General features: G+C 33.1%; 2 protein-coding genes across 2 annotated transcripts; both read left to right on the forward strand.

Annotated features, from left to right (window-relative positions):
* The first annotated feature begins 5,695 nt into the window (after window positions 1-5,695).
* Window positions 5,696-6,064, forward strand: LOC108226546 (uncharacterized). Its single transcript, XM_017401514.2, has one exon. The coding sequence runs from the start codon at window positions 5,696-5,698 to the stop codon at window positions 6,062-6,064; it is 369 nt and encodes a 122-aa protein (XP_017257003.1).
* Window positions 6,065-6,855: 791 nt separating this feature from the next.
* On the forward strand, window positions 6,856-10,881 carry LOC108225252 (uncharacterized). The gene is made up of 5 exons (XM_017400080.2): window positions 6,856-7,332; window positions 7,731-8,415; window positions 8,509-8,779; window positions 9,291-9,353; window positions 10,608-10,881. The coding sequence occupies exons 1-5, from the start codon at window positions 7,041-7,043 to the stop codon at window positions 10,668-10,670; spliced, it is 1,374 nt and encodes a 457-aa protein (XP_017255569.1). The 5' UTR covers window positions 6,856-7,040; the 3' UTR covers window positions 10,671-10,881.
* Window positions 10,882-13,079: the final 2,198 nt, after the last annotated feature.

A 13,079-nucleotide genomic window follows, 5' to 3' on the forward strand; every position in this document is an offset into this window, starting at 1 on the left:
ATTTATAGGCACCACAATATTCTAATCCTAATCAACTTCAAAATCCTATTTATGATAATTACCATCTTTTCCTATCTTGGACAGAAATCCTTCCACAATTAATATTCTACCAAGAATCGGATTAACTCAATTATCATAAATAAGATACCTTCTTCAATTAGGATTCTTGACTTATTTAGGAATTCGGCACGGAACCCAACAACCATCCAGCATATTTAGCCGCACGTAAGTTAAGTCACAAATATTATCACACGAGTATATATTTAAATAAGTCCGAGTCACTTAACTTAAATCAATCAAATAAGCCGACTTCTGATTAAATTTGACAAACAAAACTCAACATTGTATGTCATTTATGGATATCTGAGTTTATATTCAACAAAAGGACGTGTGAGTTTCATAAATATCAAAATGGGATTCCTTTGTTAAATACTACTATTTTTTTTAAAAATAATTAAAGATTTTTAAATGAATATGAAGTTTATAAATTTACGCAGCGAGTTGTCATAAATCTTTTACGAAGATTTCGGTGATTTGCATTCGGCAGTTCCCCACAAATAATCATAACCATATCACCGGCTACCACAATAGTACAACTCCATAACTTTATTGTTCATAGTGAAACAAAGATAAGATTCTAATGGTGTCACGTTCACACTCCGCACCTACTCTACTAATTTTGTTCATTAGATTCCATCTTAAAATGCTTTCACATTTAAGCGGCTCACTCGGCTCTGAGAACTGGCTGGCTGGCTGAGTAATCGCTATTAGATGAGTGGTTAAATTTGTTGACTAGTGCTACTAGAGCTTGATTACTACTACATAATTAAATTAGCTTAAACCATTGCACACTCAGCTTCTACTGACCATTTCAACACTCTTTAAGTACTCCCTCCGTCTCTAAATGCTTTTCCTGTTTGTACTTTTCACGTTTGCCAACACACATTTTTAATCGTTAATATCTTTCATTTCGTAGTAGCATTAAATATAAAAATTTCACTGTATTAAAGTACTTGTGAATACGAATCTAACAAGATCACTCATGATTATATTTAGTTTTATAGATTAGATGTAAATTAGTAATTTGTCTCATGTTATGAACAGTACCGACATCACAAACAGGAAAAGAAAAAAGAAACGGAGGGAGTACTAGTTAGGAGTACGTACTGATCTCCTGATTCATCAGCTAATTTAATTGAGTTGGTAAAAGCAATCTGTTGAAACTTGTGAAATACGTGCATTGCGACGTGACATCAACCTGAAGTCCTGAAGAGTGAGGCTCCTTCCAATTTCTAGGCACCTTGAACATCATCTTTACAAATATAACCACTCTTTTTTTCACTTCACATTTCTAACCACCTTAAATCTCGGGCGAACATGTTGTGAAAGTGCTGTTATGTTCGCCCCTGACAAGGGAGAACATAACAAAGAGGACGTTATATGTTCGCCCCCCACAGGGGCGAACACATAAGGGCATGCACGCGGACAGAAAAGGGGTTGCTGGGTCGGTCTGAACAATTGTCTGTGTAATAATGACATTAGCTTAATTTTCTCTCATGTTTTTCACAATCAATTGTCTACAGCCTCCGGGGAGCTGCATTTTCATGCTGTACGTTTTTAACATGCCGTGTTTTCTGAGGGCTTTGCGTAGTAATATTAATATTTTTTTATATTTTATTAGAATTTTGTTATTTATTTTTTATTAGGAAAAATAAAACTTTTAGTTTTGGTCGTTAAATTAAAAAATTAAACATAAGTGAAAAATAATCAAATGAAATTGGAAGGGATTATAAACTTTTTATTAGTTTAAATTATATGAATATAAGATAATTTATGTACAAGATCAACAAAAACTCAAATGAGACATAAATGCTAGAAACTAATACTCCCTCCGTCCCCTCATTTGTTTACATTAGGGGGCGGGGGCTCGACACGCATTCTAATGCTCTCGTAAAACGTAGTTCAATAAATTATTTCGAACTTTTTTCTTTTAAATAAAAATTTGTTATTTATATTTTTATATAATAAAAAAAAAATTAAAAATAAACTATAGAACTATGTTTTATATACGCATTAAAATACGTGTCGAGCAGTGTGAAAAAACCGTAAACAAATGAGAACAGAGGAGTATCATTCCCCCTCCTCACTTCCTTTAAATTTATCCTATACTTTGGTTAAACTAATTTCACAGACTTATTTAAGAAAAAAAATTCATATTCATTAATATTTATAGTGTAAATATTTAATATGACTTTAATATTTTTTATTTATAAAGGTGAATTATTTCCCCCCAGAAAATACATATTTAAATACTTTTAATAGAGATGTATATATTTTTAATTGTCTGTCGAAGTCTTAATTTTCTCTAAATTATACGCAATTTTAGTTAAAAACATTTACAAGTAAAAGTGCTCGAGAAAACCATAGATAAGGAACATGAATACAAAAGTACATGTCAGTTGTCACCAAAAAATTCCAGTAGGTCCTCCTGTTGCAAATTGTCAATATTGGAAATCTCTAGCGTGCATGCCCTTATGTGTTCGCCCCTGTGGGGGGCGAACATATAACGTCTCCTTTGTTATGTTCTCCCTTGCCAGGGGCGAACATAACAACACTTTCACAACATATTCGTCCGAGATTTAAGGTGGTTAGAAATGTGAAGTGAAAAAAAAGGTGGTTATATTTGTAAAGATGATGTTCAAGGTGCCTAGAAATTGGAAGGAGCCTGAAGAGTGAAGTCCTGAACCCTTAACACATGATTTACGTGGAATTTTTAATTTTTTAGAATTAAAACATAATATCATTAGCTGATGGTATTTGAATATTGAAATATATATATATATATATATATATATATATATATATATATATATATATATATATATATATATATATATATATAGGGTTGCACTCCACACAGAACACTTCAAAAAAAGAACAACACAGAACACTATCATAACACTTTTTCTTTCATCAAAAATGATTTGTTATGATTATAATTACATAGTTAAACACTAACTAAACTTAATATATGAAATCTAACATCCAAATCTATCCAAATTATTAATATGAAATATTATAGAATCCAAAACAGAATCCAAAACAGAATACAGGATAGAATCATGTATATATTCTTTACATGATTAATATCACATAGAATCATGTTATTTTTAATCCATAATTGTTGTTAAACATGCTAGATACTATTATTATTCATAATAAATGGTTAATTAGCTTAAAGTTGGAATTTATTTCAAGTTTTAGATGAGATTCTATGTTCGATTCTAAAGTGTTCTTCTTTGTTCTTCTTTTAAGGGTGTTCTGTTTTGAGCAATGCCATATATATATATATATATATATATATATATATATATGATTAAATTTTATTAATATAAGATATACTGTAATAAATTTATTGAATATATCACATAATTAGAGACGATCGAAATTCTAATCAATCATAAATTTCACAATATTAATATTTTGAATTGTATGATAGGTATGTATATTCTGATAATCACAAATTTCATTATAGTGGAATTTTGCATTGTATTATAACTCGTTGGCCGCGCAACACCCGTTAACTATGCATTAGTATGATATTGTCCGTTTTGTACCGTGATCAAGCCGGCACATATAGTAATGAAGTGTTTTAGTTGCTTATATTCAAGAGAGGATTTGGGTTGACACCCACTCAACATTATAGGCACGTAAAATACGTGTCAATAAAAGGAGATGCATATCCAGTTTTTTATATTTAAAAAGATTTTAATCAACTTTACTTACTTTCACCGATTGAATTTGTCTAAGTACTTTTAGAATGTAAAGTAAATGTATGATCCCGTCTTACACTCTTGCCTCATATTTGACCCTGGCCTTGACTGAGGAGCTCTTTTGAAGTATACGAGATAGCACAGAAACTTTTATCTATGTTTTTTCAATGGTAAATTTTCATTAAAATAAAATCTAAGTGAAGACAAAACTCAAAAGCATACGCAACGTATTTTTTGATTAAAAAGTGTACTATATTTATGCTTTCCCTTGATAATATAAATTAAAATAAATTTTCTGGACTCCGTTAAACTTTGAGGTTTAGCCATAATCTGACGATAAAATATTTGTACAAACTAAAATATTTGTACAAACAAATTTTGTCTCGGCCCAGTTTTCAACATAACAAATAATTTGCTCGACTTGTTCATGGCACAATAGACTAGGGATGTCCGTTTCTTCGCAAAAGAAAAAAACAATGTCCGTGAAGCATGGTGCAAGTCCAAAAATGTTTTTGTTGAATCCCTAAATATAATACAGAATATCATATCTTAGGAATTTAAAACATATATTACCAACTTAAACTCCAATAATGTACTTTATTCTTCCAATATATTTAATATTTTATTAATGAAGACTTTCTTTCATTATTAAAACATAATATAAAAATAGAGAGAAAAAGAGAGAGTGTTCATGAGAATTTATAATAAAATATAGAATAGGGCAAGGAGAGATATACCTCAAAAATAGGGCTCGAGCAAGTTATCCTGATATAAGGCATCACTAGGAAATTGGTGGATCAACTTTTTTCATCAAATGCCCTAAATTATAACTGACGATATGATATAGGGCATCTGGACTTGCTCTTATATGATGTGATGTCCTAGGTCTTTAGGGCATTTGGTAAAAAAACGTAATACAACAAATTCCTAGTGATGCCTTATATCACTGACACAAGCTCTGCAAGCTTTTATTTTTGAGACACATTTTTGCATGCTTTATCCTAAATTTTATAGTAAAATATTACCAACACTTTCTTTCTATCTCTCTTCTTTGTAAATATTTTCTTTTGTGCACAAAAAATAAATGTTTATAGATATGCGGTCAACCCTTAAAAGTACGTGAAAAGAAGTTAACAGGGTAATATATGCTAATAGAGGGAGTAAAAGACTTAAACCGAACTTGATAAAAAGGAGAACCAGATTTTTGATTTGGTCGTTTTTTCGATTTTCTTGAAAACAATTTTCATCACCACCAACCCAAAAACCCCCCACACACAGGTGACAGGTGAGTGGTTGGTACTTGGGAGTCACAGCGAGGAGTCTACTTCATCCTAACGGCGAAGGCCGCATAATTCGTAACAATAGAATGCGTCAAGGATAAAACTTAAGTTTTGATATGGACGTGGCTGCTGGGTCGAGGCTGAGAAGCTGAGAGCTGAGCCGTGAGAGTTGAGACCCATTCTAAGTCTGAACGTCAGCATATACATGTACATTATTTCCTCAAACGAAGAAAAGAAATTAGTCAATCTCAAATAGAGCTATCGTATCACAGGCTTAACACTCATTCAACACCAGCAGCATCTCTTTGTTTTTTCATCTTTATCTCCTCATCCTTGTCCCACTTACTATATATACAACACCAACACAAACACTACTCAACGATCTCATCCAACATAATTCTCAAATCTCTCTCACCCAACATTTTCTTAAAATCTCTCCATCTCTCTCGTGTTACATATTCTCAAGTCTCTCTCCCCCCTTAGCAAAATCTCTCTCTCTCAGCTAACATATTCTCAAATCTCTCTCTCTCCTTAACAATTTCTGAAGTCTCTCTCTCCCTCTCTCTCGTTTAAGAAAGAAGAAGCATAAAAAGACTTTTCATCATACAAATCGAAAAAAGAGCAAGGAAATTAAAGATCAAAATGGGAAACTGTATTAAAAAGCAGTCATCTATGGAATGGGGTGGTGATGACTGGAGTGAGGATTACTCCGATATCTCCGACAAGAAAACCAACCTTCACCGTCACAATAACGACGATGATTACAACAGCATTAAAGAAAAGACAGGATCATTAGCGCCAAACGACGGGGAGCTCAAAGAACCAAAACAAGTGAAGCTGAAGATAACGAGAAAGCAACTCGAACAAGTGTTGAAACTCACAAAAACAGATATCCAAGGAGTGTCCGTGGAAGAATTGTTAGCTCATTTGATTAACGGCGGCATCGACGACGTACAATCGAATCAGACTCGTTCGTGGCGACCCGAGTTACCCACCATTACAGAGCTTTAACACCTACAATTTTCGATTTCTTTGCACTTGCAATCCACCTCATATTTCGATGACACATTTATTTATTCTTTTTAGTTGTTCCGGCAGGCCATATTGTATAGTAGAAATTGAAAGAGGTAGCCGATGGAAGCACTTTAACTTTTCTTCTTGTTTTTTTTGTTACAATTTAAAAAGGTTGTTTTTAAAGTGATTTTAAGCAGCTTATAAGTTACATATTTTTGGATACATCAAGACTCCATAAGAACAAGTTAGCAGCTCGCGAAGTTTGCAGATTCCTTTTACAAATTTAAATCCAACCTCCCGGAGAGTTTGATTATGACGAAGATCGGTGTTTTTCGATAATTAAGCCTTTGACTCTGTAATTAATAGAAACTCGGACACAATCAGATTTCACAAAAAAATATTATAAATTATTCCACAATAAAAAGGATTAATTAATAGTTTAATACACGTAAATATGTGCGTGTTTTAAGATTCTCAATAACATCATGAAATCAAATAGTTATAAATTTTTTCCTAGTGATATAGTACAAGAAAAAAATTATAAAATTTAATTTTAGATCAGAGTAGTGAAAGTGTAGTTTATATTGAAAAATATATCATTATTCTTGATGACATTCATTATTCTGGTAATGAAAACTGATAGCATTTCGTGACGAGTTTACACTTGTTCAATATTTGATTTTTTTTTGAAATAAAATATTCGATTTTTATCATGATTATTTTCGATATGCTTAAAAAGAAATTAAATTTGGCTTTTATTTTAAAAGCAAAATTCATCACTCGATTATTATTTTCGATTTTTTTATTGAATAATTGTTTTTGGGCAGCGAGCTCCGCAGCGTCGAAATCGGAAGGCGGTGAAAATACTTGAATCACTAATTTTGGCGCGATTTTGGAAAATTACTAAACACACAACTGACCCATTTAAAAACACTATCCCCTGTTGAGATCCGAAGCTCTTCTTTACTTCTCAATGGACGATGATTTCGCTCCCTCGTTCTCTCTGGGCCTCGATTTTGACCTTGATTCGGAGCCCCAGTTCGCTGACCCGGTACCCGACCCCGTTGCTGCGCCGCCGCCTTTAAATCCTGTCAACATTTCCCCCAAATTTGATGATGATGATGATTATTTTCAGTCGCCGGGTCCTGACCCGGAAACCCGCCCCAGTTTGAAGCGGCTCCGACGTGGCGCCACTTTGCCCAAGCGGCAAGTGAATTGGTGTAGTGTGGATGATGAGATTGAAGATTTCTCCTCTGATGATTTCTGTATGGTCCCTAATTTCATTAATTTTTTTTTATTTTATGATTATTTGTGTTTGTATTTGTTTCTTGTTAATCTGGGATTCTGTGTGTGTACAACTGCTCACACTATCTTATTAGCTGAAAATGGGAAAAAAAAAGTGGAGTTTTTCGTATATTTTACGAATACACTCGGTGAAAATAATTCAGTTATCTGAAAGCATGATATATGTGGATGCACAGCTTTGTAGAATTAAAGTAAAATTAGGTTTTAGGAGTTGCAGATATTATTGAATACCTTGATTTTGTTCTTCATTCTGTGAAATTAGGTGGTGTCCTGATATGCAACGACATGTGGTTGCTTTAGTAATTGGTTTATAGTATGTATTTCTAATAGTATGCATAATGTGTTTTTTAATTTATAGCGGATGGACTCCCATCTACACAGCACAAATCTGTGTGCAGAAGTTCCAAGTTGTCATTGCCCAAACAAGGGGTTTTGAGCACGCAATCGTCAAAGAAAAGGAAAGATGTTACAAATACCCCGTCTTTGTCCAATGTGGATAGAAACAACAAAAATTTGATGTTCCCAAAGTTGATTGTTAGTCCTCTAAGGAAATTCCAATTGATTGATTCCGATTCTGATTTTGACGATCTCGTTGGAGATGGATGTGCTAATGTAACGGATAATAAACATGGTTCATCTTCAAAGTCAAGACCTCACGAGAATGTAAGTAGGGAAGAAGAAATAAGAAGTGGGGTGCAGGCAAGTATGTCCAAGAAAGATGATTTATGGAGTGATTTTTGTTTGGATAAGAAAATACCTATCCCGACACCTGCATTTGACGAGGTCTGTGAAGAATATTTCAAATCATCCAAAGATACTAATAATTACAGTACTCACAAAGCAAGTAATCAAAGCAACATTAATAGAAATCATGAGCAGCAAGTAAACCTGGGTGCACCTCTGCCTCCTGCTCATAGTTACTTTTTTCATGATGATATAAGGATTCAAAATCTGGTTCGTGAACGCTTGCCCAACTTTTTCCCGTTGATGACTGCAAACATCAAAGGATCTGATCAGTGCAATGCATCAGTCATTGATTACATGTATTCCCTCACTTGCATGTATTCATATTTCATATACTAAACTACCAACTTACATGACATAATGGTGTGATGGCACCTCTTTTGGTGTTGCAGGGGACAGTTTAGCCATGGAGAAAGTTCTAAACAAGCATCTGGGAAAAAGAATGCTGTTCCAAATTCGACTAAGAGCAGGAAGCAGTCGAAGAAAACTACTGTTGAAGACGTGTCACAAGGTTCCGGAAGCTGGGTGAATCCTAAATCTTGCACAAAGATCCCTAAAAATGCTGGCAAAAGAAGGGTCCACGCATGCGGCCAGTCCACTCAGTCTGCTGGTCAGTCGACTCAGTCTGTTGGTCATTGGTACACAGATTCTAGTGGGAAAAGGGTAAGTAAACGTGAAAAATTCATTGAAACATGTGTGTATATACACATTCCAATTTCTGTGCTTATTACTTTCATATTTGGTGCTATCAATAGATGTAAAAAGTTTAGTCACTGTTAACTGATATGATCAGACTATAACAATTTTAGTCTCGTAGTGCCTTGTAGAGTGGACATCAGTGTTACCAGGAAGAGTTGTGCAAAGGAGTGGAGTCTACATTAGTGCTGTGTTTTTTTAATATTCAGATTAGTAAGAGTGGACTTTTCGCTATGTAGTTAACTGCTCTTGTGAGCTTCTACTATCTGCTTAGATAGACTTATTTCGGCTATCTGTGTGATGTTGGGATAGTGAACTAATTCAGTCATATACTCATATGGTAAATGGTATAATATGACATTGCTAAGCTAAATGATATTTTGTCCTTCAAGATGTTTAATTCATATTTTTAAGTTTTATGTTCTATATTTGTATCCTTTCCTGTTATTAACCATGATCCGATACATTTCTTCCTCAGGTTTATGTTAATAAAAGTGGCAAGGAGTTGAGTGGTAGAATGGCCTACATGAATTACAAGAAGGTAACTTCTTTGTATTAATTCTGCGTACCTTTGTGATCCTTTTTTTAGCACTTTATTATAAAGTCAATTCCGTCTCAATTGAGCAGTCGTACTTGTGATTTCGCATCAAACAGTCAGCAGTTTCATACCGATGGAAATTCGCTTAGAATCTGTTCTGCTGAAAGGTTTAATTAATAAACAAGCATGTTTCTGCGAACCAAAGTATTTTCTATCAAGAATACCTTCACCTATTTAATATACATGTGTATGTAACATAAATATGTTATATAATTTATATAATCACAACTAGGCATGGGAATTGTGTTTTGTTTCGTGTACCTTATCGCAAATGTCAAACTGAAAGACGACACTAGTTTAGCCTCATCTCATGAATGGCATTAGTTAAATCCTTGCCGCGTGTGTTTCCGTGTTATTTACTCCCTCTGTCCCATTTTAACTGATGTTTGACTTTTTGACACGTATATTGAGATGCAAAAAACTTATATCTACACTTAATAAAAAAATTCAATTTTTATATCAAATTAAAGTTTAGATTCTAAACTTTTATTTGATATAAATTTTATAAAGAATGATTATGTTTAGATATGATTTTTTTAACACCTTAAAATACGTGTAAAAAAGTCAAAAGCAGTTAAAATGGGACGGAGGGAGTATTTAATAAAAAAATCAAATATTATAATATTACTCGTGATGTTTTACTATTTCCTTTATATGTTTTAATTTTGACTTGTTGAGTATTCAATACTAATCATTTATGAAATTATAAGATCATTTTGTTAATAAATAAGTGATAATGTATTAAAAGATTATATATTTGTGCAGTGTACTTACGTGTCGTCGTGTACCCATAATTATATTACAAACATGGCATTTAATCCGTCTATGTACTTTCGTGTTTAATGGAGTCTTTTGTGAAATTGCTCATTCTTAATTTGCAACCACTTAACTTATCTTTATTTTGTCCAACTAGGAAATTAATTGCTGTAGTTCCCTTTCTTAAAGATCGTTGTAGTTCTTTGTGTGTTATCTATTCTCATTTTCCTGCTCCCGCATATTCTTATCCAGAGAGCAAAGTACTCACTCTATTGTTGTTTCCACTCACTTCGATTTTCTTATCTTAATCAGTACACACATATAAAACATTGAACTGCATACACATTGTGTAGATACACTTAAATTATACATTTTTCGAGATTTGAAGGCAGACACTTGTATCTTTAGGATATTTACAAATCATTTATCTTGTGATGACAGGAGAATAAAGGGTTTACAAAGAAAGGTGGCAGCAGAAAGAAAAGTGGCGCCAAGAAGAAATAAGATGGTAGAAGAGCTGCACATGGGAAACTTTTTTCCCTTTTACTATTCATTTGATTTGTTGTGTTGGCCGTGTGAAGAAGAAAAAGAACAGTTGTATATGGTTTTCTAATTTCTGTGTGTTGATTTGAGTTTCAAACTAGACATCCGCCAATGTAAACATTTTAAATATCATATGCCTGTCTCGAAAGATTGTAAATCTTTCAAGTATTTAGTATTGTCTCATACAAAAACTCTTGGGCGGACAATCAAATTAATACAAATCGTCCTTACATTAAAAAATTAATAAATCTGGCCAAAAAATAAATACAAATGGTTTAATTATCAACTCCAAAATGTACATAGAGTAATCAGCATTGGATTGGATTAGCGATGATATAATAGGAGTTTAAAGTAGTTTGTTTTTGTTTTCTTCTTTCTAGCCGTCTAGAAAACTCTAATTTTCTTTTTCTCTCTTCTCTTTAGCTGCCTCCCTCTTTTCATCCCTGATAGGGCTTCTATCTGTTTTCCGATAGAAAGCCCCAAATCTTTCCGTTTGATTGCTAGTTCTTTGATTGTTCTTGCTTTTTCATTGATTTTCTTTTTGGATTTGTGAGTGGATCAATTATCTCCTACGCGTCGTGGTGCAGATCTAATTGTTTTTAGTTTGTAGTTGGATTTTCTCTAATTTGTTTTGATTATAGTTTGATTTCTCTCTCTGGTGAGAGTGTGTGATTTTTCTCTCCTTTTGTGAGAGTTGGTTTGGGTTCATCGATAATAGCCTTCCGGGAATTGCATTTGTGGTTGATAGCTCAAATGGAATATTTGAAAAAGATGGTGAACACAGAGTAAAGATCTATGCATATACCATCGTCAATTTCAACATTGTTTATTTGTCTCATCTTGGGTATGAAGACAAACATGTTAATTTTTTCTATGTTTGTTCGATTCGATCATTCTTGTAGATGCCGTATGGCTATTATTTATTAAATTATCTCCTTTTCTTCAAAAAAAAAAATTCCAAAATGTAATATCTAAGTCACCCTTTTTATATGTCGGATGTTCTTTAATGCGCAAGGCTCATCATTCTTTGAAAATATCATATTAAAAAGGGTATGTTTTTTTCATCATCTTTTCAATATAATAGTTACAACATGTATTTTAAAATCTTTTTCTAGTCTCTTGTGTGTTATTCTGACAATGCAACAATAAGTTAGATTGTAGAAAAGGGGGGTTGAATACAATATACAAAAATTTCTAACTAATTTTTTTGTTTAACAGATTATATTCAAACTACAAAAGAAAATTAAAACTAAAACAGAAATTTAAAGAACAAGGATCTTAAAAATTTTAGGTGGATTGTTTGATCCACCCGAGAGATTTTTATATCAAGAACCTTCCAAGTAAAAATACTTGGCTGCTTACAAAAGAATGAAAAGCGGAAACTTACAATTTCTTGCTCACTATCTCTACTGCTTTGCTCTTCAGTTCTCAGTGTTTGGATACTTTGAAATGTGAATTACAAAGTGAATATATACTACTACAAACAAAACTAGTCTGTAAAAGTATTTTCCTACTTAGTTTCTAGCTATTGCAAATATAGAATTTCTTGGACTTGATAGAACATTTGGCAGCTTGAAATTCTTGTTGCTTTGCCAGAAATGGTAGGCTTTGAGATTCTCAATATTTGACTTAACCTGCTTTTGGTTTAGCTTTCAAAACTGGTGCAGCATCTGTCACATCAACCCATGTGCTTCTTGTCCTTTACTTGACTTGTAGCTTTCAACTGCTAATTATCAATCGCTAAGTTTATCGATTGATAATATATTTGAACTAGCGATTGGTAGCCTTCCTTGAAAACTTGTTCGCACAAAATCACGCAAGTGTACGTGGTCACAAGTAATATAGAATATAATTCAAGTTCGTACCCACAGAGACTGGTGTATTCAGAAATATGCACTTATGTACCAATGTATGATTATTATTCAATGCTTAGACAAGTATCAAATTGGGGTTTGGTTTTCTACTTAACTAATTCGATTTGAATTATGAACTAAGAATTATAAACTAAGAGAATAACGATTTACTAATGAGAATAAAACACGGGATTCTAGCTTCATTAACAACTTCATTCAGAGTTCTACCTTTATTCAATTGTAATGGTTGATAACTAATCAGATAACACGAGACTGATACACGCTAACTGTCGTTATACGTGCACCATACTGCTACACATCCACAATTAAGATAGAAGGTAAACAGACACCAATTATGCTTAGACCCTATATGTCTATAGAATTTGAAAACATAACGGTTGAAGAGCAAGTTATCTATCAAGATTACATAGGGCGATGCAAGATGGGTAAAATCACATCACAAGTCATGTTATCGAACACGAAACCTATGCTCGCATGGCAAGTTCTAAATCAATAT

Source organism: Daucus carota, chromosome 6 (assembly GCF_001625215.2).
Source record: "Daucus carota subsp. sativus chromosome 6, DH1 v3.0, whole genome shotgun sequence".
Lineage (NCBI taxonomy): Eukaryota > Viridiplantae > Streptophyta > Magnoliopsida > Apiales > Apiaceae > Daucus > Daucus carota.